The sequence below is a fragment of the Dryobates pubescens genome, chromosome 20, assembly GCF_014839835.1.
Source record: "Dryobates pubescens isolate bDryPub1 chromosome 20, bDryPub1.pri, whole genome shotgun sequence".
Classification (NCBI taxonomy): domain Eukaryota; kingdom Metazoa; phylum Chordata; class Aves; order Piciformes; family Picidae; genus Dryobates; species Dryobates pubescens.
Window position 1 is genome coordinate 14535429 of NC_071631.1, and position 21091 is coordinate 14556519.

General features: G+C 60.4%; 5 protein-coding genes across 7 annotated transcripts; 3 read left to right on the forward strand and 2 right to left on the reverse strand.

Annotated features, from left to right (window-relative positions):
* The first annotated feature begins 443 nt into the window (after positions 1 to 443).
* LOC104297973 (uncharacterized) lies at positions 444 to 3699 on the forward strand. Of its 2 annotated transcripts, XM_054171034.1 has the most exons (6): positions 444 to 661; positions 931 to 1014; positions 1903 to 2117; positions 2277 to 2414; positions 2596 to 2788; positions 3155 to 3699. In XM_054171034.1, the coding sequence occupies exons 1-6, from the start codon at positions 595 to 597 to the stop codon at positions 3487 to 3489; spliced, it is 1032 nt and encodes a 343-aa protein (XP_054027009.1). In that variant the 5' UTR covers positions 444 to 594; the 3' UTR covers positions 3490 to 3699. The 2 variants fall into 2 exon arrangements, with proteins under 2 accessions (XP_054027009.1, XP_054027010.1); XM_054171035.1 differs by lacking the exons at positions 444 to 661; positions 931 to 1014 and adding an exon at positions 1606 to 1676 and having other exon boundaries at positions 1929 to 2117.
* Positions 3700 to 3824: 125 nt separating this feature from the next.
* On the reverse strand, positions 3825 to 7493 carry AFMID (arylformamidase). The gene is made up of 11 exons (XM_054171098.1): positions 7403 to 7493; positions 7197 to 7287; positions 6981 to 7085; positions 6864 to 6912; positions 6612 to 6697; positions 6466 to 6538; positions 5995 to 6092; positions 5709 to 5787; positions 5368 to 5503; positions 5027 to 5131; positions 3825 to 3830 (listed from the first exon to the last, which is right to left on the reverse strand). Exons 1-11 carry the CDS (start codon positions 7430 to 7432, stop codon positions 3825 to 3827), a joined length of 858 nt encoding a protein of 285 aa, XP_054027073.1. The 5' UTR covers positions 7433 to 7493.
* A 444-nt stretch (positions 7494 to 7937) lies between these two features.
* On the forward strand, positions 7938 to 9755 carry TK1 (thymidine kinase 1). The gene is made up of 7 exons (XM_054170977.1): positions 7938 to 8003; positions 8491 to 8522; positions 8597 to 8710; positions 8797 to 8890; positions 9159 to 9248; positions 9335 to 9454; positions 9567 to 9755. Exons 1-7 carry the CDS (start codon positions 7938 to 7940, stop codon positions 9723 to 9725), a joined length of 675 nt encoding a protein of 224 aa, XP_054026952.1. The 3' UTR covers positions 9726 to 9755.
* A 1682-nt stretch (positions 9756 to 11437) lies between these two features.
* SYNGR2 (synaptogyrin 2) lies at positions 11438 to 13919 on the reverse strand. Its single transcript, XM_009898001.2, has 4 exons — positions 13787 to 13919; positions 13185 to 13422; positions 12690 to 12829; positions 11438 to 12590 (listed from the first exon to the last, which is right to left on the reverse strand). Exons 1-4 carry the CDS (start codon positions 13892 to 13894, stop codon positions 12393 to 12395), a joined length of 684 nt encoding a protein of 227 aa, XP_009896303.2. The 5' UTR covers positions 13895 to 13919; the 3' UTR covers positions 11438 to 12392.
* Positions 13920 to 15353: 1434 nt separating this feature from the next.
* TMC6 (transmembrane channel like 6) lies at positions 15354 to 21060 on the forward strand. 2 transcript variants are annotated; one of them, XM_054170675.1, is made up of 18 exons: positions 15354 to 15501; positions 15835 to 15957; positions 16050 to 16208; positions 16295 to 16400; positions 16494 to 16590; positions 16682 to 16936; positions 17206 to 17396; positions 17468 to 17612; positions 17887 to 18042; positions 18237 to 18412; positions 18576 to 18657; positions 18973 to 19070; positions 19244 to 19339; positions 19551 to 19626; positions 19901 to 20034; positions 20400 to 20576; positions 20746 to 20824; positions 20988 to 21060. In XM_054170675.1, the coding sequence occupies exons 1-18, from the start codon at positions 15483 to 15485 to the stop codon at positions 21057 to 21059; spliced, it is 2241 nt and encodes a 746-aa protein (XP_054026650.1). In that variant the 5' UTR covers positions 15354 to 15482; the 3' UTR covers position 21060. The 2 variants fall into 2 exon arrangements, with proteins under 2 accessions (XP_054026650.1, XP_054026651.1); XM_054170676.1 differs by lacking the exon at positions 15835 to 15957.
* Positions 21061 to 21091: the final 31 nt, after the last annotated feature.

The following is a 21091-nucleotide window of genomic DNA, read 5'->3' on the forward strand; positions in this document are numbered from 1 at the left end:
TTCCAGAAAGGCTCCAGGATCTTCATGGATCCAGGACTGTGTGGGCACAGGCGACATCATCCTGGGAAGCCTTCTGGCATGACACCAGGGATAGACACTCCTGGCAAAGCAAGGGGCAGCGGGTGAACCGTGGAGCCTGAGGCAGCACCCACTCGCGTTCCCCTGCACCCTGTCTGGGGGTGGAGAGTTCAGGGGGTGCCACAGACGCCAGGCAGAGGGAAGGGCTGGAGGGACAAGGAGGGTCTGCGGGGAACACGCTGTGGGGAACATCGGGACCTTCTGGGTTCCTACGCAGGAACCGTCGTCCCGTTCCTGACCGGCCCCACAAGCCCAGTCCCCTCTCCGCCTGCCACGGGGGCCGGGCCGGGTGCAGGAGATCCCGCCCCCGCCCGGCCCTCCGCCCGGGAGCCTCCGCGGCGGGGCGGGACTGGACCGGCGATGCGGGCGGCGCGGGGGTTAGCCATTGCGCTGCGGCGGGCGGTGGCCGTGGCCGGCGCCAGGGCAGTGCAGCTAGGGGGCTCTCTCCGCCCCGCAGGGCCCCCCCGGCACACCGTGGACCTGCGGAGCGACACGGTCACCCGGCCCTGCGCGGGGATGCGCCGCGCCATGGCCCGTGCGGCCGTGGGCGACGACGACTACGGGGAGGACCCGACGGTCAACGGTGGGCGGCGGGGGCGAGGGCCCCGTGGCACAGGGACCGGCAGAGACCGAAGGCCACCCGGCCCCCGCGGCGGAGTCCCTGCCTGCAGTCCCCCAAGCCCGGGCGTCAGTCGGGATGCGGAGCCCAGAGTGGGGTTTCCCCGGGGCTGGGGAGGGCTGGGAGGAGCTGGGGGCGGCAGCCTGGACCTGTAGGTGTCCAGAACCCACTCCTCCCCGGGCTCGCCCAGCACGTATAGCTCCCCCAAGCGCCCTGTGTTTCTCCCCCTGCAGAGCTGCAGCACCTGGCCGCAGGGATCCTGGGGATGGAGGAGGCTCTTTTTGTGCCCACTGCCACGATGGCCAATCTCATTGCTGGTGAGTGCCTGGGGCTGTGCCCAGCTCTCCTCTAGTCACAACTTAGGGGCAGGTTTGTGCTCTCATCCCATGGAAGGTGCAGCAGACAAGAGCAGTCCTACTCCTCCCTGGGGTGGCAAGGAGAGCCCTGTTTCTGCTGCCACAGGGGAGGGCTGTGCATCTCCTCAGCCCCCTCGACCTCAAATCTCTCTCCAGCATGAACGCTGGAGCTGCTCCCCATTTCATGCTGCTGAGCAAATGCCCCTGGGGTCTGGTTTCCCCATCCTGCACTTGGGCCTGTGCTCTGTTACACCAGCCTTTACCTGCTTTGCTCTGCTGCCTTCCTGGGGTTCTGCTCCAGTCCTTGGCCATATGCATGCACCATGAAGAGGAAGCCATGCTCCCCATAGCCTTCAGCCATTGCATGCAGCCCCAGTCTGATAGCCCCAGCACCCCAGGGACAGAACAGGCACCCCCTGCCCAGCCTTTGTGTGCCAGACCCCTGCCCAGCTGAACCTGCTTGCCCCCTCATAGGCACTGCCTGCTGGGTGCCATCTGCAGTGTCCCCTCCCTCACTGACCATGTCCCTCACAGTGATGTGCCATTGTCAGCGCAGGGGATCTCAGATGTTCCTGGGCCAGGACAGCCACCTGCACCTCTATGAGCATGGTGGGGCTGCACAGGTGGGTGCTACCGGTGGGCAGGCTCTGGCCTGGGCTGGCTGTGCCCTGTGGCACCAGCAGCACAGTCAGGAGTAGGCGGGCGGCTTGCTGCTGCCCTCCGCTGGCTGCTGGGGATCCTTTGCTGGGCTGCAGCCACAGCATTCCTCGGATCACCCTTCCTGGGCCAGAGGGGTGGGACCCCCGTACACTGCCACCATCCCCTGTGCACTGTCCCTATCCCCTTCAGCTCTGCTCTCTGCCCTGCCTGGGAAGCAGGTCGCTGGGGTCCACTCCCAGGCGCTGCCAGACCTGCCTGACGGCACCTTTGACCTGGACTATCTGGAGCTGGCCATCTGCGAGGCCCAGGGCAGCCGGTACCACCCACGCCCCAAACTTGTCTGCCTGGAGAACACACACAGCTCTGCCGGGGGCCGGGCGCTGCCCCTTGCCTACCTCCAGCAGGTAGGAGCCCACAGACAGTGGCCAGGCTCAGGCAGCCAGACCAGGCAGGATGGCACCACGGGGACACTGGGTCTGTGCTGAGGAGCTCTGCACACAGTTTATGCTGGTGCTGGCCACCCCAGGGTCTCTTCCAGACTCTGCTTCTCTGCCTCCTCCCAGGTACGGGGCCTTGCTGACCGCTACGGGCTGCGGGTGCACATGGACGGAGCACGGCTGATGAATGCAGCGGTGGCTCAGGGTGTGAAGCCAGCTCGAATTGCCCAGCACTGTGACTCCGTGTCCCTGTGCTTCTCCAAGGTGTGCTCACTTGGGGACAGGGTCCCTGGGACAGCACAAGCTGGGGCCTCACCCATGTTTGGGGCCATCAGGTTGAGTACCCACCTTGCAGGCTGGGGCATCCCTGGGCATGTCTCTGGGAGGGGCAAGGGCAGAGCAGCCCCCAGGAGTAGCATGGGTCACTGATGTGCTGGCTTTGCAGGGCCTGGGTGCCCCAGCCGGTGCGGTGCTGGCTGGAGGCAAAGCGTTCATCGCTGAGGCCTGGCGTGTGCGGAAGCTGCTGGGCGGGGGCATGCGGCAGGCTGGCATGCTGGCAGCTGCTGCCCGCCTCGGGCTGGAGCGGGCAGAGGTGACGCTGCGCAGAGACCACGACAACGCCCGGCGCTTTGCTGAAGGTATCTGGGGTCCCTAAGCACGTCAGGAGCTACCCACACCTGCAGTCTAATGCCACTTCCATGTACTGCTGCACAAGAGGGGTCCTGTCTTGCCCAGAGCTGGGGTGGGTCCAGCCTTACACCCACCACCCACTGGCTGGGTTCACTCTTAACCAGTTCATTGGTAGCAGCAGTATGAGCACCAGGCAGCCATGCTGGATCTCCAGCCAGGTGAGGGAGCTGCTGGGGTGCTGGGATGGTGCCATGCCTGTCATCACAATGCCTACAGTGACCCTGAAGGGAAAAGGCCCATCCACCTCCAGCTGGGACCCAGGGTAAAGCTTGGGCAGTGCCTTCTCTCAGCCTACAGCTCCCGTTTCCCCCCAGGCATCCAGGAGCTGAACTTGCCCCTCTTGTCGGTCAGCCTCGCAGCAGTGGAGACAAACATCGTGATGGTCAGCATCACAGGGGCTTGGCCGTCCCCTGCAGAGTTCTGCCAGCACCTGAAGGCAGTGAGTGAGGAGGAGTTGGCTGAGACCAGCCAGGCTGTCAGTGTCCTGATGTTCCCCTGGTCAGTGCACACCCTGCGTGCTGTCTGGCACCGTGACATCTCGGCCCACGACACAGAGCTTGCAAGGAACAAGCTGGAATTTGTTGCCAGGAAGTGCCAGGAGAAGCTGGCCATGGGCCTGCACCCCTCTCCGAGAAGAGGGGGAGCCTGAGCATCCTCCCAACCCTAGCCCTGAGGCAGATGCCTCCACGTGCTGCTGCAGTCTGGGACAGCTGTCTCAGTCCTGTCAGGGCAGCCAGCAGCAAAGGGCAACCAGGCACGTTTCCAACTGTCAGCCCTGCAAAACCAGTGTAAGCCCAGCCCCAAGGAGATCACATCCCACCCCTGCACCAGGAGCACCTTTGCAGGCACGCCCAGAGGGACAGAGAGTCCACATCTCCACACATCCCAGACCCCTCAGACATGGCATCCTTGCCTCACTATTCACCCAACAAATACATCCTCAGAGCACCCTCTAGTCCTCCACAGAAGCTCTGCTTCTCTAACTTAGGTCTGCAGACAGCATCCAAAAGCAGAGCCAGACACCCCTCTCCCCAGAGGCCACACACTGTGTCTGGCCCATGTGCACCACACATGTACACCACACATGTGCAAGGATGCTGCAGCTGGGAGACACATCCCAAGAGATGGTCATGTCAGGACACCAAATAAACACATTCTGGTAGTGCTGTGCCTGTGCTGGGTGTTTTCTCCCAAATGTGCTCCTGATTCCACCAGGAACAACGTAACAGCCCAGAGGTCCTCATTAAGGCACAAGTGCTCCTGAGGATATGGAACCATCTCTTAAGTTCATATATGGTAGGGACTGTTCCTGGGGCCCAAGTCCAGCCTGGCCCAGACAGCTCCCCTGTGTGTTCCTCTATCACCCTCATCCCACAGCCTCTCAGTAACCAGGCTCTCCTTCTAGTGTCCCCTGTCTGCTGAGCCCAACACATTCTGGGTCTGGAAGGCCCCAGCTTTGCCTGTGCAAAGAGCCAGGCCAGGCTCTGGTCTGTTTCCTTGGAAAAGCCCGGCCACAAACAGGAGTTCCATACTGGGAGAAGGGATTTTGCAGCAGCCATGTGTGTTGTGTGCTCACCAGATTAGCACAACCCCAACTCCACTGACACCCAGGCAGCAGTTATTCCCATTTCATTTTGTATTGGCAATAGGCACTTTAAAAGGAAGCTAAGGGATCAAATTTGTCACCCAGAGAGAGCCTGGCAGGCCTGCCAGCCCTGTGGACTCCAGGTGGGCAAGAAACACCCAGCAAAAGGATGCCAGCCCAGGTGAGAATCGGTGGTAACTGGTGTTCTGCTGGCCTGAGCTCCCCACCTGGCTGCAGGCTGGATGGAGCGTGGGGAGGGAGCACAGAGGATATCTGGAGACTGACCCTTGCAGCATCCAGGGCAGGGTCCACACAGGCTGCTTGCTGCTATCATGCAGTTGCGGTTCACTCCTTAGTTTGTTCCTGATGTGCCATCAAGCTCTTGAAATCATGTTCAGAATCACCTGGCAGCAGGACACAAGCCCTGTGAGCCAGGATTGCCTGGCCCTACTCCTCCACCCCTAGAGAAGACAACCAGTCCCACTGCTTCAGCCCTGCACCCATCCTGGTGTGCAGGGGAAGCCTCAACACAGCCTTTCTAGGCTGCTTGCCAGTCTCTGCTGTGCTCAGAGCTAAGGGAGGATGGGACCTCTTCCTCTACCTGTGTGAGGATATAGCTCTTCTCTGATAGCCTCTCAATGATGTCAAAGTGATCTACATCAGCCAGGTCCAGCATGGAGACAGACCAGCCGGCTGCACGCAGGGCCTGTGGAGAGCAGTGCTGGCAGAAGGGACCCTAACACCAATCTGTCCCAGACAGGGTGGCAGGAATGACAGCTTGACAAGGATTATTGTCCTCCCCTGAGCTGCTGCTGAAGACAACAGCACCAGAAATACTGCTCTGATATGGCACATAAGCTCTTCATCCCAGCTGATCAGGTGTGAGCAGGCCCTCTGCAGCAGCATTCCTGTGGAGCTGGACAGGTGCTTCCCAGAGCTCACCTGGCCATACTCCTGTGACTGTCTGCGGAACTCTGGGGAGTCTTGCTGGGCCACAGCCACCAGCACTTCGCAGGCCACAGCCACAGATGCTGCTGGAGCAATGCACTGCATGGGGCTGTTCCTCTGGGCAACCTCCCTGCAGCAGATACCACAGTGGCAGATGACACAGCCTCTTGTTCAGAGAGGGTGTCTGCTCACATCCTCAGTGATGTGCACCAGCCAAGCAGAGGGCACAGCGATAGATGGTGCCCTGCGGTGCAGGCAGGGGCAGAGTGGGCACTGGCATTCACAGCCTGCCTGTGCCTTTCCCCAGTTGTCACCCCTGCAGCATGTGGCCTCACCTGCTCATGTTCAGCTCATCATTCACGTAGGTATGCAGGATAGGCTCCAGGTCATACACACCACTCACCAGCACAGCTCCTACAGGCAGAGGTATAGGCGTGCGAAGGGCCCTGTGGCTTGGAACCCTCCTTGCACCAACATCCCCAGGCCTTGGTGAGGACAGCTCTGGAGGCAGCTTGTGCAGGAGCCCAGAGCGCCGTACCCAGTGCCTGTGGGCTGCTGGTTGGGGCAACTTATTTCCCTCATTCCAGAGGCACACACCACTTCTGGACACATCAACATTACCTTTGATATCTGGCACCACTCCATATTCTGTCCAGTCTGTGGACAACACCATGGCTGCCAAGTGGGCCCCTGCTGAATGTCCACATAGGTAAACACCTCTGGAGAGAGGGAGCCATGAGCCAGTGCCAGGAGCAACACTGTGGCACCTGCAGCCTGAGGACACCCTGCTCTGCATGGAGGAGGTGGCACAACCACAAGTACCACAACCCACATGCAGCAGCTTAGGCACATTTCTCAGTGCGCTGACTGATGCCTCACGCAGTGACATGGCAGCACCGTCACAGGCACTGACCAGCACTCACCAGCAAAGCCCTTGCCACAGTGCAGGGCTCATCTGCCCCTTCCTGTTGCTGCCAGAGCCACCTTGGGCACCAAGCCACCCAGAGAGTGACAGGGGCACAGTCTGCCATGAAGGCCTGGCAGTGGCCATGATGGTGGGGTGGGGTGACCTGGAAGTGGTGCAGGGCCCACCTGATCCTGGAGTACTGCTCCACCAGGAAGGCAATGCTGCGCCGAACCTGCAGCACCATAGCATCCATGTGCCCTGGGCAGAGGACAGAGTCAGGAGGGTGCTAGGTTGGTGCAGGCAACCATGGCCTCCACTGGGCAGCACTTACCTTTGGGGGCTATGTCATAGCCCACTGCCACCACTCCCACACCCTGCGACACCAGTGGGAGGGCTGCGAATCCTGACTCCTCTTTACTGGAGGAAACAGAAGCCATCTGGGCTGCAGGGTCAAGGTCTCCTGGGGCCAGTCAGGGCATACCCAGGGTGCCCAGAACAAGTTGGGGTGTCCAGAGATGGGGATGGTAAGAGCAGGCTGCGGGGTCCCATCCCAGGGAAACGCACTGACCACAGTCTGCCTCACCTCAGGCACTGCCAGTATCCGCCATGGATGTAGACCAGGACCGGGAATGCTGCGTGGCACAGGCCGGGTGAGCAGGGGGCATGGCCCCCCGATCGCCCTTGCCCGCTTGTCACCTACTTTCAGAAGGGTCCGGGGGAAAGTAGATGTCCAGCTTCTCCCTGTCTCCGTCGCCGTAGGGGACATGCAGTGCGGTCTGCACGCTGGCCCGGGCCCGCTGAGTTGCTGCGGGAGGATGGACACGGAGCCTGGGGCACGGTCGTTGGGCGAGGGCCAGAACATCGAGAGGCAGCCCCACTCCCTGTGCCTCTCGCCTCGGGACCACCAACCCCTCACCTGCCGCCATCGTCGTGATGTGGGCTTGGATGATGGTGTCCCTGTCCAGGCGGGAGGACCAGCGGCTGGGGGAGTATTGATCCTCCAGCACCTGCGGGGAAGGCACGGCGGATGCGGCGCAGGGCAGCTCCGCAGGAGAGGAGGGCACCAGGAGAGACCTCCTGCCCCCCGGCCCGGGTAAGAACTGCCTGCCCTGCGGGCATTACCTCTGCGGTCATGTCCTGCCACCCCTGCATGCTGCGGCTGGTCCCGGTCCGGATCCCAAACCCAGTACCAAGCCGGCTCCCAGCCCCGCGACCCCTGCCCGCCCGGGGGCGAGGCCAGAGGTAGCGGGGCGGGGCCGTCCTGTTCCCATTGGCAGCCCGAGAGGTGGGGCCGGGACACGAGCCGGGGGCGGGACTGCCCTCTCGGGGGCGGGGGCAGACTCAGCGGGGCGGGGCCGTCCCCCTGCCATTGGCTGCCAGCGGAGCGGGGCCGAGCCGGGACACCGGGCGCGCTCACCGGGTGTATGCCGGGAAAGCGGTGCGAGCGGGAGGAGAGAAATAAGAATTTTGGCGCCTGTGCCGCCATTGGCCGGTGCGGCAGCGCGGTGGTGCCAACCATCCTCCGACTGGCTGGCGCGGCGGCACGTGGGTGTGAGGCCTCCCCGGATTGGTCGGCGTGGCGGAGAGAGGCGAGCGCGGGCAGTCAGTCCGCCCGCCCTCCCGTCCGTCCATCCATTCATCCATCCGTTCGTGAACCATGAACTGTCTGACGGTGCCCGGTGTCCATCCCGGCTCTCCCAGCCGCCCCCGTGGGCAGATACAGGTACTGGAACGGCGGATACCGGAGGTGGTAGTGGGGTTGTAGGTGGCGGGCTGGTACGGGGATCAGGGTGGCAGCAGGGATGGAAGGGGTTGGGTGGGTAGCATAAGGGGACGTGGGGATGAAGCGACCGGACGGGTACCTAGGGAGACAGCGAAAAAGGAAGCTCTGGGACGGTATCGGGGTTCGGAGGGGCTGGGCTGGTACCGGGAGATGCAACGGGGAAGGAGAGGCTGCGATATATCAAGGCAGGCGAGGAGCAGCGGGGATGGAGCGGCTGGGCCAGTATCGGGGTGAGGGACGGTGGCATGGCCAGGATGCAGGGTCTGGGGGCCACACGGGCTTCCGCCACTGTTACGGGGCTTTCAGAGTTCCAGTAGAGCTGGGCCACTACCGGGCAGGGTGGTGGCCAGGCCAGCGCCCAGGGAGCTGCCGGTGCTGTGCCTCTAGAAGCCGTGCTCTGCTCGTTGACTCCGTGATTCTCCCCCAGGTGATCTTCGGCCCCATGTTCTCTGGGAAGAGGTAGGTCCGGGACCAGAGTAGGGGGGTCGAGAGTGGCAAGATGCCTGGGGCTAGCTGACATCCATCTCTTGCAGCACGGAGCTCATGCGGCGGGTGCGGCGCTTCCAGCTCGCTCAGTACCAGTGCTTGCTGGTGAAGTATGCCAAGGACATACGATACGGTACCGCTGGTGTCTGCACACACGACAGGTGAGTCCCCAGGGCAGGAGGAGCCAGCCCAGCAGTCCTGGCAGCTGGGCAGCCAGGCTCATCCTCTCCTTTTCTTTTCCCTACAGGAACACCATGGAGGCCCTGCCTGCTTGTCTCCTCAAGGATGTGTACCAGGAGGCGCTGGGCTCTGCCGTCATTGGCATCGATGAGGGCCAGTTTGTAAGTGCATGGCCAGGGTGGGTACAGGGGAGCTCTGCAAGATGCAGACAAAGGACCAAACCCTCTGCAGGAGGGGCTGGGAAGAAATTACCCCAAGGGATTGTGATCCTGCTGGATTAGGCTTGTATCATCAAGCCCTTCCCTGAGGCTGGAGTCCATTTCATAAATAGGTGACATTGCTCTGGTTTTCTTTGTGCCCTGTGCTGCTGGATACTGAGAAAAGTGCTACCCCTTCTTCCTCCTGACACTGTTTCTGTACCTTCTCTAGTTCCCAGACATTGTGGAGTTCTGTGAGATGATGGCCAATACTGGGAAAACTGTCATTGTTGCTGCTCTTGATGGGACTTTCCAGAGAAAGGTAAAATACTTATTTTTAGTGCAGCAGCTGCTTTGGGATCTTCACAAAACCCATCTGACAGCCCTGTCCCCGCTGTCTTGCCACAGGCTTTTGGAAACATCCTGAATCTGGTGCCACTGGCTGAGAGTGTGGTGAAGCTGAATGCTGTGTGCATGGAGTGCTACCGAGAAGCCTCCTACACAAAGAGGCTGGGAGCAGAGAGGGAGGTAAGTTGCATTGGAATAGAAAGTGCTTCAGTAGCTCCACCTTGCCGTTCCTAGAGGGATCTCCCCAGGGAAACTGAGCTCTGCAGAGTGACCCTCCCAATTTCCTTACCAGGTTGAAGTGATTGGAGGAGCAGACAAGTACCACTCTGTGTGCCGAGCCTGCTACTTCCACAAGCGGCCTCAGCAGCCTGGGTTGGAAAACAAGGAGAATGTGCCCCTGGGGGTGAAGCAGGTGGACTTGACGGCCTCCCGGAAGATCTTATCTTCTTGACTGCTGGGCTCCCATATGGGGAAAATGGAGAGGAAGGAAGCTGAATGTTGTGATTTCCGGATGACATATCTGGCTTCCTCTGCTCTTAGCAAAACTATTGGTTTAGCACTACCTGCCAAGCGAAGCCACTGTTCCTCTGCACCAAGCACAAAGGAAAAAGAAGGATCACCTGGATCTGGTACTGTGGGAGAGCTGGACCCTGACTGAAAGTGACTTTCTTTCTCAGATCACAGGAAAGAGACAGGTGTAGTTGCTAATGCTGACATTCAAGTCCTGAGAACTGTCACAGCAAGCCAGGCTGCCAGGTTTTCATCTCTCACCACAGTTTTGGCCTGCTCTGGTCTTTTGACTCTGTTTCAGAGCAGCACTAATGACTGGTTCAGTTACTGTTTCTATCCCTCTTGTGAGCTGTTGCTAAATTGGAAGTTTCTTAAGACAGTGTAGAGTATTTTAAACCAACTTCCTCTTTTTAACGTAGAAGAGATAACTTGGCCCTTGTCAGAGCTGTGGCACAACTTTTAACTGACACCCATAGAGGCAGCTTGGCCCTTGGCTGTCCCTGGCCTATCCTTTTGCTGTTACACTCACTTGGGTCTGGTAAATTTTTGTTGAAACAGAGGGGGGAAAGGGAGGCTTCAGTTGACAGCCCAGCCATAGGCTCCTCCTAGCTTTTGAACTCTGAAGAGGGCCAGAAGCAGCAACAGTCCAGTAGCAGTCTGTGTACTAAGGCAGAGTCTTTTGGGGAGAACTAAACTTCACTTTGGGAAGATCCTCTTCTCCAAAATGAGAAGGATTTTGCCCAAGTCCAAGCTTGGTGCTACCACTTCAGTGCCTGAGTTGTGTGGGAGGGGTTTGGAGGCTCAAAACTTAGTATGTGAAAGTTTGGGCTACTCTTTCTGTGAAGCTCCAGCTACCTGGAAAAGGGTCTCTGCTTTGAGTGGGTGGTTCTCAACTTTGTGTCTTGCTCATGCCCTAGCCTTCCAGAAATTCTCAAGGTTGACTCTTGCTCTATTGCAAGTTGACTGAAGGATCCTCTTCCCCCTTTGCTTGACTTGGCTTCTGGAAAGTTGTTGTTTTTTTAACTTGCTCATTGAAAAAATGCTTTTCACTGTAAGCCAGCGCTCACAAGTTCAGAGCAGTAGCTCTTGGCTCTGGCGAGGTCAAGTATCCAGGTGCAAATGCAGTGCTTACTGTTTGCCTAGACCTAGCTCAGAGCATGCACCTCCCTACAAGGTCACAACAGCTGCCTGAAATCTCTACTCCCGTGACGTTGCTGGGAGTGACAACAGTTGTAGTACACACAAGTGCTTTACTGCCAGGGTTGGGCTTTTCCCTTAGGGACAAGGACAGCAGCACTGCTACTGCTTTAGGTCAATAAATAATAAAATTCTGTGTGTTTTATAGCTTCTGCTCTGAAAAGGCTCCCTGCACTGAACAGCACAGGCTACTTCCTCACAGCAGTGGCTTGTGCTGGATGGCTGGTAGCAGGGGTTGGTGTTGGAACTCTCTGCCGAAACTTTCTATCAACAAACTTATATGGAGCAGGAGGAGGGCTTGCCTAAAAATAGATACAGCATGAGTCTGCTATTTGCAGCACAGTTGGCTTGGGCTGCTCTGCTGCTTCCTGGCCTGGAATCCCTTGCTCCAACCCTCAGGGAGAGGGGAGGAATCCAGTTTGGTTTCCCAAGAGAAGAAAGGCACATGTTGGCGAGGTGAAAAAGTTTAATCCATCTCTACAGTGACAAACAAAGAGCTATTTGAAGGCCAGCCCCAGCAGCGACAGCTCACACACCGCACACTGCTGCTGGGAACAGCTTTGCAACAGCAGAAAACAACCTGAGCTGACCAGCCTGCCTGGGTACCCTGGGGGCAGCCAAAGCACAGGCTGTGAGCAGGGCCCTGGGATGGCAGCCTCACCACTGCATATGCAGTGCTTGGTGGGAAGCCATCAAGGGGTGCCAAGTACTCTGTCAACAGGAAAGCCCTCCAGGAGCTCCCTCAGACACAGCCCTGCTGAGATCCCAGTGCTCACTGCTCCCACAGGTCCCAAACCACATCATCTGAGCACCAGCAGCTCTATCACAGACTGTGGAAGGCACAGCAGGGGATTTTGCAGTCAGAAGAGAGGGCTTTGGCATCAGGCTCACCCAGCAGCAGCCACAGGGGAAGGCATGGGAAGCTGGTGGAAGGCAGGAGCTGGACACCCGGCTGTGCTGCAGCAGCCAGGCCAGCACTTGAAGAGTTGCAGCCAGCAGGGCTGGAAAGGCACCAGTGCCAGGACAAGCCAGGGCAGCAGTGACAAGGGTAAAGCTGAGGGGACAAACCACACCCCACTGCTTCCCCCAAGGCACAACATCCAGAGCAGGAACTTGGCTGGGGCCACTCTACACACACCCTCTCTGGAGCTGCAGGGCTGAGATCAGTAGTTACAAATCACCCAACATGTGCTGAATCATCCTCTATGCAACAAGCTCTGGATTCTGGAGGTGGAGAGCTCAGCTCCATCACTTGGACCATGCCCACCCTGCACCCCAGCACCAAGGCCCAGTGGCCATCACACAAAGCAGCTGTCACCCTCCCACCCCACATGCCCCCTTCAAGTCACAGGTCCCTCCCCTCCCACCACATCGAAGAGAATTGCACTGGTACAGCGGTCCCCACCAGGGCTCAGTACACCGGTGGGGGCTGGTAACCCTCTGGGCCTTCTGCTGTCTGGGTGAAGGGTGGCTGCTGGTAGCTGTCATGGCTGATGTTGGGGTAGCTGGAGTACGGGGTTGAAACCTCTGGGGTGGGGTCAATGTAGCTTTGAACAAAGTCCTCCACCCCCATTTTGTATCTCTTGTAAGCAAAGGCAAGCAGGAGGCCCTAGAAAGACAAAAGGTGTCAGGGGTGCAGAGCCCTGGGAGCCCCTCCATGTTCCCTCCCAAGCAGGGCAGGGCCAGGCTCCACTGCAGCTTTACTCACCCAGGAGAAGATGGAGAAAAAGCTAAAGGTAATGGCAGCTCGAGCTGAGTCAGCCCCAATGTACACATCCTCAGCCGGCGTCGAGGACCACTGGTTGGTCAAGAAACAAAAGCCAACAAACCACAGGAATGTCCAGAGACCTGTGGAAGGTGGTGTGAAGGGCTAAGGCTGCATCTTGCTGCTTCCAGGCAGGTCCTCAGGCCAGACTCTGCTGCCACTAGGCTGCTGCCACCATCAGAGAGGTGCAGAAACCAGCCCAGCTGCCCAGCCCAGTGCAGCCACTCAGTGAAGCCACTCAGCCCAGCCCAGCCCAGCTGCCCACGTGCTGCTCCCCGTGGTTCCTTGGAGTGCTTTGAGCAGGCAGCTCGTGGCCCACGGGCAGCATGCCAGGCGGGAGCGACTCCCTTCGCCAGGCACCGGCAGCCACGTCACGGGACAAGGGCAGCCATTGTGGCAGACACGGAAGGCACAGCCCTGCCCCACGGCTGCTGGTACCTGAGAAGCCGAGGTCTGCCAGGACCAAATACTTGCGGTCGGTGGTGTTGCTGATCTGGGGGAAGTAGGCGTCCACCATAAAGAAGAAGATGCAGGCGAGGAAGGCAAGGACGCCGATGCCGATGCCATAGCGACAAGCATCCTCGTTGCGGTTGAAGACGCAGAAGAGCTGGGAGGAGGTGGGCACGTTGGTGTAGCCCTCCCCGACCAGGCAACAGAACACGATCAGGGCGAAGATCTGCAGAGATGAGAGGAAGTGTCTGGTACCAGGGCAGTACCGGGGCGTTGGGGACCTTCCAGCACTGCCCGTGCCCTGCCAGGCTGGAGACACCAGTACAGGCAGGGCTCGGCTCAGCGTCCAGCGCCGCGGCTGCGCCGGGGCAGGGCACGGAATGGCCGGGCCACGCCATGAGGGCCTGACGCGGACAGGAAAGAAAAGAAGGTTGGGTTGTGAGGGAGGGAACGGCTGGACCAAGCCGTGCAAGTTCCGAGGTGCGGGGCCGGCCAGCCGCAAGGCCTGGCGGAGCTGTTGTGGTGCGGCCCAGGCGCGGGCCCCGTTCCGTGATGTGCCGTCCCCTTCCGCCCCGTCCCGCCCGACTCACCGCGCTGGCAATCCGTGTCAGGACCTGCGGCTGCTGCACGAAGCGACCCAGGTCGAAGCTACCGCCGGCCTTGGCCGCCCCATACGCGCCGCCAGCGACACCCTCCATCGCGCCGGACCTGCCGCCTTGCGCCCTGCTGCTTCTGCGCGACACCGCCCCGGGGAGGGCCGGAGAGGGACAGGCGGAGCGAGACGGAGCGGAGCGGGGCGGGGCAGGACGGGACGGGACGGGACGGGACGGGTGGGACACGACGGGGTAGGGTAGAGTGGAGCGGGTTGCGCTGTGCTCGGGCAGACGGGAGCAGATCTCCCTCGTCTGGCTGCTGCGCGCATCGCTGGGCCTGCTCCGCGTCTCTCCGCTGTCCACGAGACCCGCAGCCCCTCGGTTCCGCGCAGTAGGAAGGCCGGCAGCAGCTCCTGTCCCTGCCGGCGCCGGCGCCACCCCAGGGCAGTGTCTGGGGCAGTGCCGTAGGGCAGGGGAGCGCCAGCCGGCCCTACGCTAGCCCCACGACGAACGTCCGGCGCCCTCCGACGTGTTTCGTGCTGCGGGTCAGCCCCGGAGCCCGACCGGCCCCGGTGAGCGCGTTCGGAGGGGAAAGGGGTACTCTGCGGGATTGGCACAGGGATGTGGCTCGGCGAGTCGGTTGTCCCCGCCTGTGAACGGGGCAGGCTTCGCACCCATCCCCGGCCGCGGCGGGGGCGGAGGCTACGGGAGCCTCGGGACGCGTCTACGTCGGTTCCTGTTACCGGGACGGACCGGGAGTCCCACCCCCAGGGAAGCTTCATCAGATCTGCCCCGAGAGGATTGCGGGGCCCAGGGGCAGTGGAGGAGGAAGAAGGACGAGAGAAAGATGAAAGCGGGGAGCGCCGACGGTCGGTGGGAGCTGGGCGCGGGTGGTGCAGCCCCGGCAGAGGCGCTCTCCGGCCTCGAGAGGGCGCTGGCGGGGGAGCGCAGAGGTGTCGGCCCCGGGGCTGCAGGTCCTGTCGTTCCCAAGCCGAGTGCCGGGGTCAGTGCCGCGGGGCGGACAGTCTCTGTCCCGAGACCGGCCCCGGAGGCTCCCTGCTCCGGGGCGGGCTCCACCAGCGCAGCCACCTCCCGCATCCGCCCGCCCTTCCTTCCTGCCCCGCCGCTGCTCCTTGCCTGCTGGAAGCCGTGCTGGCCCTGATATTAGCCCCCAGTTTAGACACGGGTTTAATTCCGTGAATTCTCGTGCTCCCGCCTGCAGGATCCGGAGGGCAGGCAGCACCCCGTGGGAGCTGAGTGCCGGTGGGTGCCCGTGGCGGGGTCGGCTGAGGCAGCATACTGGTGAGAGCGTGGTTCCTATCCAGGATGTCCCGGCTGCCATCCTTCACGCTCCATGTCCCTGAGGACACCGACAACGATTGGTGAGTGTGACCCTGCCCAGCCTAAGCCCTTGCATGCTTGGCCTCTGGCATCCTGCAGCCCCCGGCCAGCACTTCCAGGGGATGGCAGCTCTTGTGCTCAGCCGGCACTAGGTGTCCATTCCAACAGGCATGGTTAGGCTTTGCCAGGGCTCCATCCTGCAGGCCCCAGAACCCAGCACAGCCCTAGGTGAGCAGATCTATGTCCCTGCAGCCAGGAACCAAGCCCGGACAGTGAAGGAGCTCTGCACACTTCCTTCCACCAGCTCATCCAGGAGCAGAGCAGCTTGGTAGAGGCGAGTCTGGAGCTGGAGATGCAGGCAAGGAACAGAGGTAAATAGCTGTAATTGGGGTGGGATAAGGGACAGCATGTGTGCCCAGGGCTATCTACCATCCTTCACTCTGCCTGGGCTAGCCAGAGCTTGTGCCAAGATTGTGGCCAAAGCACTTACAGGAGCCTGCTGACACCTTTACTGGTGCAGACAGCAGGATAGACCTGCCCATCAGGACACCCGGAGGGTCCCCAGAGAAGGGGATGCTCCAGGGGAAGCACCCAGCCGGGCAGGTGTTTGGCTTCTGTGCCAGAGCAGAGCAGCAGGGCCACAGGGATAGGAGCCATGGGTACTGTGGCTCTCACCACTCTGCATCTTGCTGCCCATCTCCCAGAGTGCGTGGCTGTCCCAGATGCCTGTGCTGTGACCTGGCTGGAGCCCAGGCAGGGCAGGCGGCACCCCAGCTACCCCTCCACCTGCCTGCAGATCCTGGCTAGCATGCCCAGTCGCACAATTGGTAGGTGCCACACATCCTCTGGCCCTTCCGCAGGCCCTTGGGAAGAGCTTGCTCAGCTGCCTTGCTCTCCCGTGGCCACCTCTTACTCACAGGACGTAGCCGTGGGGCCATCATCTCCCAGTACTACAACCGCACCGCACGACTACGGCGCCGGAGCAGCCGCCCCCCGCTGCAGCAGCTCAGACACACAGCACGGCCCAGCCTGCGGCAGCGTGACCTGGAGACTGACCCTGCCACGGCCAAGTTGGAAGGTGAGAGTCTCCCAGGAAGTACTGCTTTGGGACAGGCATGCCCTGTCCTGGCTGGCAGTGTCCCACTGAGCCCCTCATGTCCCCAGACAAGCGGAGCCTACTGGCAAAGGAGCTGCTGAGCCTCTCCCCCAGCCAGCGCAGCCACATGCTACTCACGGTTCCCCTCAGCCTGGCAGAGAAGTGCACCCTCCGGTAGGTCCTGTCCTGCCACCCCAGGCAGGGCTCTCACAGCTGGAGCCATCCCAAGGCTTGTCCCACCCTCTGCCACCCCTCTCTGCTGGACAGGCAGGAGCTGAGTGAGCAGTGGGATCTCACAAGGCTGTATGTCCAGTGCCGTGCCTCCTTCTCAGCCTCCAGAGGGTTCAAGGACTTCCCTGTCCTCGTAAGTCTGGGGCGCAGGTTGGCACAGGAGCTGTTGGGAGCACTAGTGCAGGCTTTGGCCCCAGTGCTCCCCACGGGCTCCCTCTCCCCAGGGCTGCCGGGGCCTCTGGTACAGGCTCCTCTCCCTGCTCGCCGCTGCACAGCCTTGGCACTACACTCTGAAGCAGATAGGAGGCCGCTTCGGCTCCAGTGTCCTCTCCTACTTCCTCTTCCTCAAGAATCTCCTTATGTTCAACATCATCTCATTCCTCATCCTCACGGTCTTTGTGGTGGCCATGCAGGCTGCGTATCCGCCTGCCTCTGCCAATCCCCAGCCCTTCACCGGCCTCGAGCTGCTCACAGGAGCGGTAAGCACTGCCAGCACCCCAGGGCCAGTGGTTGCTCCAAGCCTGGGGACCAGCCCTTCATCCCTGCATCTCTGCCAAGGCCATATCCCACACCCTGTCCTTGTGCAGCTGGGGCTCTAGGACTGCCAGGTTGTGGGTGTGGAAAGGGATACCATGTGTTGCCCCAGCCCACAGCTCTGTCCGTGTGAGCTGGCACAGGTGTGCCAGGCTGGGCAGAGAGTTGGGCACCAGTGAGATCAGTGTGAACCTTGCTATGTGCTTTCCTACAGGGCTACTTCACTCACTCGTTGCTGTACTATGGCTACTACAGGAATGCCACCCTCAATGAGCCCTGTGGCTCCAGCCCCAATGGCAGCACCAGTCCCCTCACAGGCCCCTCGCTCCCATACAACATGCCGCTGGCCTATGTGTTCAGTGTCGGTGTCTCCTTCCTCCTCACCTGCATCCTGCTGGTGTACAGGTGGGTCAGCACTGACAGCCTTGCCCCCTTCACTCAGCCCTGATGTCCTGACAGCCCTCTCCTTGCTGCAGCATGTACTGCTCGTTTTGTGAGAGCTACCGTGTGGGCAGCTCCACAGGAGACCTGGCTGTCAAAGTCTTCTGTGCCTGGGACTTCAAGGTGATCCAGAGGCGCTCTGTGAAGCTGCAGTGTGAGAACATCTGCACCCAGCTGAAGGTGAGGAGCTGGGCTGGAGTTGACCCTGACGCACCCTGCACTGAACAGCAGGTGAGGGTGTTCATAGGAGCACCTCTGGACCCCACGGCTCAGCACCCCTCTCCTCCTTGCTGCACCGGGGAGCCCTGCAGCTGCAAATACATCCCAACCCCTGCCTTCCACCAGTGCGTTCTCCACCATCCCTTTGGGTCCCACCTCAGTGCAACAGGACAAGCCCTGGCTCCAAACCTGGTCCCAGAGCATGTTCAGCACCACTGGCACTGCTCTTTTGCAGGAGCTGCTGGCAGAGCAGAGGTCACGCTCCCGCTCCCGGAGCCTCTGCCGGCAGCTGGGGCACTTCACTGTGCTTCTCCTGGCTTGGACCCTCTCGCTGGGCACAGTGCTGGGCTGTGTGGTAGCTGTGCACTACTTGTCAGAGCACATGCACATGGTGAGTGCTGCCCCTCACCACAGGATCTTCTGCTCTGGTGTAGGGGGCTGTGGTACTGGGGCAGGAAGCCAGAGCAGCCCTGGGGACAGAAGCAGCCCCACTGCAGCTCCCTTCCTGGCACAGGGATCTGTTAGCCTCCCTGATGGCACCAGGCTGCTGGCAGCTGTACATTCACCCTGGTACCTGCTCACCAGGTTCAGCAGAAGCACCGAGCGCAGGGTGGTGGCAAGTGGCAGCAGGAAGCCATCCTGCTGGTCCTGCCCTTTGTGGTGTCTCTCCTCAACGCCGTGATGCCCCACATCTACAACTTGCTGGCACTGTGGGAGAAGCAGGACTCCCCTGTGGCACGAGTCTACGTGGCAATCTGCAGGTTGGGCTGGCTGGGGCTGGGGTTAAAGAAGTGTCCTGCAGGATACTCCTGCACCCTCACTTGTGAGGTGGGAGGAGGCTTTGGGGCTGGGCAATCTCTCTGTGGGGCTCAGCCCCTCCATCCCCAGGGCTGGGGGGCTCCCAGAACTGCTTCTGCTCCCCAGGAACCTCATTCTGAAGATGGTGGTCCTTGGCCTGCTCTGCTACCAGTGGCTCAGGCGGAGAGTTGTCTGCTCAACAGAGGAGGTTGGTGCTGCCACCATGGAAGCTGTGCCATGCAGACTGTCCCTTGTCCAGAGAGTATGGAACAAAGACAAGGCTTCCGTCCTCGAATGGGCAGGCAGCAGGGACAGGGCTTTACCAGGCAGCACTGCAGGCATTGTCTGTCCTTTGCAGAGAGAGGAGTCACAGCTAGACAGAGGAACCCCAAACTTGGGGTGGCTGGGAAAGGGGTGCAGGGGAGGAAAAGGTCCCACAGCCCCTCACACCCCATGGGGGCCACAGAAAAGCGGAGGAGAGGCCTTGTTTCCCACTTAATGCCACCTCTGCTTGTCTCTCCAGTGCTGGGAGACTTGTGTGGGGCAGGAGCTGTATCGCTTTGTGGTGATGGACTTCATATTCACCCTGCTGGACACACTCTTGGGAGAGCTGGTCTGGAGGTAACATGCCCCAAGAGGGGTCCCCTACCAGTATGGCATCCCTGGCACAGCCCCAGTTCTCTGCTGCTCAGGCAGCACTGCCCTGGTGCACCCAGACTCTGGGGGAAAAGATGGGGTGCCAAGCATAACCCCCACCAGCAGCAGTGTGAGAGCAAAGCTTCTCTCCTTCCCAGGCTGATCTTGGAGAAGAGGCTGAAAAGGAAGCAGAGGCCTGAGTTTGACATCGCCCGAAATGTGCTGGAGCTGATTTATGGGCAGACTCTGACCTGGTGAGCCAGCCCCTGCCCCGTGGTGGGAAAAGTTCAGCTACTGACCAGCCCCAACAGGCTGCACAGTAAACCCTGCACAGTGTAGCTGTTCTTTGCTTTATGAAAGCCTGACAATAGCTGGTGTCAGTGCCCTGTGCTGCCCCTGGCTCTGCCTGTGTTGGCTCTTGGGGCCCCGGTTCAGGACAAGCTCATCTTCCTCCCTCTCTCCCAGGCTGGGCATTGTCTTTGCACCACTCCTGCCAGCCATGCAGATGCTGAAGCTGCTGCTGCTGTTCTACATCAAAAAGGTGTGAGCTACCCCCCCCACCTTCCTGAAGCTCTCCAGGTGTCCCTGTAACAGGCAGCCTGCAGTGATAGTGACACTGCACAGGCTGCCTCTGCCTTAGCAGCTGTATCCTCCTGGGAGAGAAATGTTGCTGAGGACTGGGTGACCCCAGGCTCACTCAGCTCTCGGAGGGTGGGCAGGATGTGATGGTGGGAAGGGGGCAGTTCATCCTGCTTGCACTCCTGGGCTGATTCATCAGAGATGGCAGCATGTGGGACTCTGCTCCCTGTCTGCAGACCAGCCTGATGCAGAACTGCCAGTCCCCGAGAAAGCCCTGGCAAGCGTCTCACATGAGCACCGTCTTCATCACCCTGCTGTGCTTCCCGTTCTTCCTGGGTGCAGCCATCTTCATCTCCTACACCATCTGGTCGTGAGTACTTGCTGAACCACCAGCTGCCTGGTGAAATAGAGGGACATGGGCAGGTCATGCCTCCCCAGCCGTGGTGGCACATGGTGGTGTACCCAGCACAGGGCTGCGTGACGCTGCCCTAGGCAGGGAGGTGCTGGTCAGCCCAGAGGCTTGTCACTGCCCAGCAGCAGCTGACTGTACCCACTTCTCCCAGCTGTTCCTGATGCTGAACAAGGGAATAAGGATGTCCTCCTCACCTGGGGATGGCTGGAACAGGCCAGGCTTAGTCCCTGGAGGGCTCGACATCCAAGGCCAGGCAGTGCCCTGGGCTAGGTGTAGCAGCTGGCTGTGCTGCACATTGCTCTGACATTGCTCTGTCTGCTCAGGGTGCGGCCATCAGAAACCTGTGGTCCCTTCCAGGGGATAGAAACCATGTATGAGTCAGGAAAGACCTGGGTGCAAGTGCTGGAGAAGTCTAACCCAAACATCACCTGGTTCACCTGGGTCCACCAGCACCTGGTGGAGAACACCTTCCCCCTGTTCTTCGTGTCTGGGGTCCTGCTGTGAGTGCAGATTCAAGCCTGAGGCTGAACCCTGAACCCATGCTTCAAGGGTCTCACTGCCACAGCTGGGAGCTGAGGCATCATTCCAGAGCTCTGCACCCCAGTGCCTGGAGTGCAGCATCCCCCAGCGTCCCACCCTGGCTGCCATCCTCCCCTTCTGTCATTGCAGAGCTGCAATCTACTTCAACATCCAAGTGGTGAGAGGCCAGAGGAAGATCATCCACCTGCTGAAGGAGCAGATTGACAATGTGTGTGAGCTCTGCCCCCTGCCCCTGGCTGGTCCCAGCTGCTCCACACCCTGGTTCAACCCTGGGATTGTCAGATTCAGGCTCTAACCCTGGCACTGCTGCCACCTTGGCCATGGAAGAGTACATCCCATGGCTGCTCACTGCAATGTTCTTGCTGTTGCAGGAAGGGGAAGATAAAAGATTTCTCATTCAGAGGCTTCACTCCATTTATGAGCAGAGAGAGAGACATGCCTGAGTTCCAGGTGAGGCCTCATGAAGGGGAAAGGG

Excerpts from the sequence above, each read along its gene's own strand:
- SYNGR2 (XM_009898001.2), bottom strand. The coding sequence starts at position 13,894 with ATGGAGGGTGTCGCTGGCGGCGCGTATGGGGCGGCCAAGGCCGGCGGT. Across the intron at positions 13,423-13,786 it reads TGACACGGATTGCCAGCGCG|ATCTTCGCCCTGATCGTGTT; the intron begins GTGAGTCGGGCG and ends TCATCTCTGCAG. Across the intron at positions 12,830-13,184 it reads GGCAGACCTCGGCTTCTCAG|GTCTCTGGACATTCCTGTGG; the intron begins GTACCAGCAGCC and ends CACCTTCCACAG.
- TMC6 (XM_054170675.1), top strand. Across the intron at positions 16,209-16,294 it reads TGCCACGGCCAAGTTGGAAG|ACAAGCGGAGCCTACTGGCA; the intron begins GTGAGAGTCTCC and ends TCATGTCCCCAG. Across the intron at positions 16,591-16,681 it reads TCAAGGACTTCCCTGTCCTC|GGCTGCCGGGGCCTCTGGTA; the intron begins GTAAGTCTGGGG and ends CCCTCTCCCCAG.
- LOC104297973 (XM_054171034.1), top strand. The coding sequence starts at position 595 with ATGCGCCGCGCCATGGCCCGTGCGGCCGTGGGCGACGACGACTACGGG. Across the intron at positions 662-930 it reads GGAGGACCCGACGGTCAACG|AGCTGCAGCACCTGGCCGCA; the intron begins GTGGGCGGCGGG and ends CTCCCCCTGCAG. Across the intron at positions 2,118-2,276 it reads CCCTTGCCTACCTCCAGCAG|GTACGGGGCCTTGCTGACCG; the intron begins GTAGGAGCCCAC and ends GCCTCCTCCCAG.
- TK1 (XM_054170977.1), top strand. The coding sequence starts at position 7,938 with ATGAACTGTCTGACGGTGCCCGGTGTCCATCCCGGCTCTCCCAGCCGC. Across the intron at positions 8,711-8,796 it reads GGTGTCTGCACACACGACAG|GAACACCATGGAGGCCCTGC; the intron begins GTGAGTCCCCAG and ends TTTTCCCTACAG. Across the intron at positions 9,455-9,566 it reads GGCTGGGAGCAGAGAGGGAG|GTTGAAGTGATTGGAGGAGC; the intron begins GTAAGTTGCATT and ends TTTCCTTACCAG.
- AFMID (XM_054171098.1), bottom strand. The coding sequence starts at position 7,432 with ATGCAGGGGTGGCAGGACATGACCGCAGAG. Across the intron at positions 6,539-6,611 it reads CTATGACATAGCCCCCAAAG|GGCACATGGATGCTATGGTG; the intron begins GTAAGTGCTGCC and ends TCCTCTGCCCAG. Across the intron at positions 6,093-6,465 it reads GAGCAGTACTCCAGGATCAG|AGGTGTTTACCTATGTGGAC; the intron begins GTGGGCCCTGCA and ends CCCTCTCTCCAG.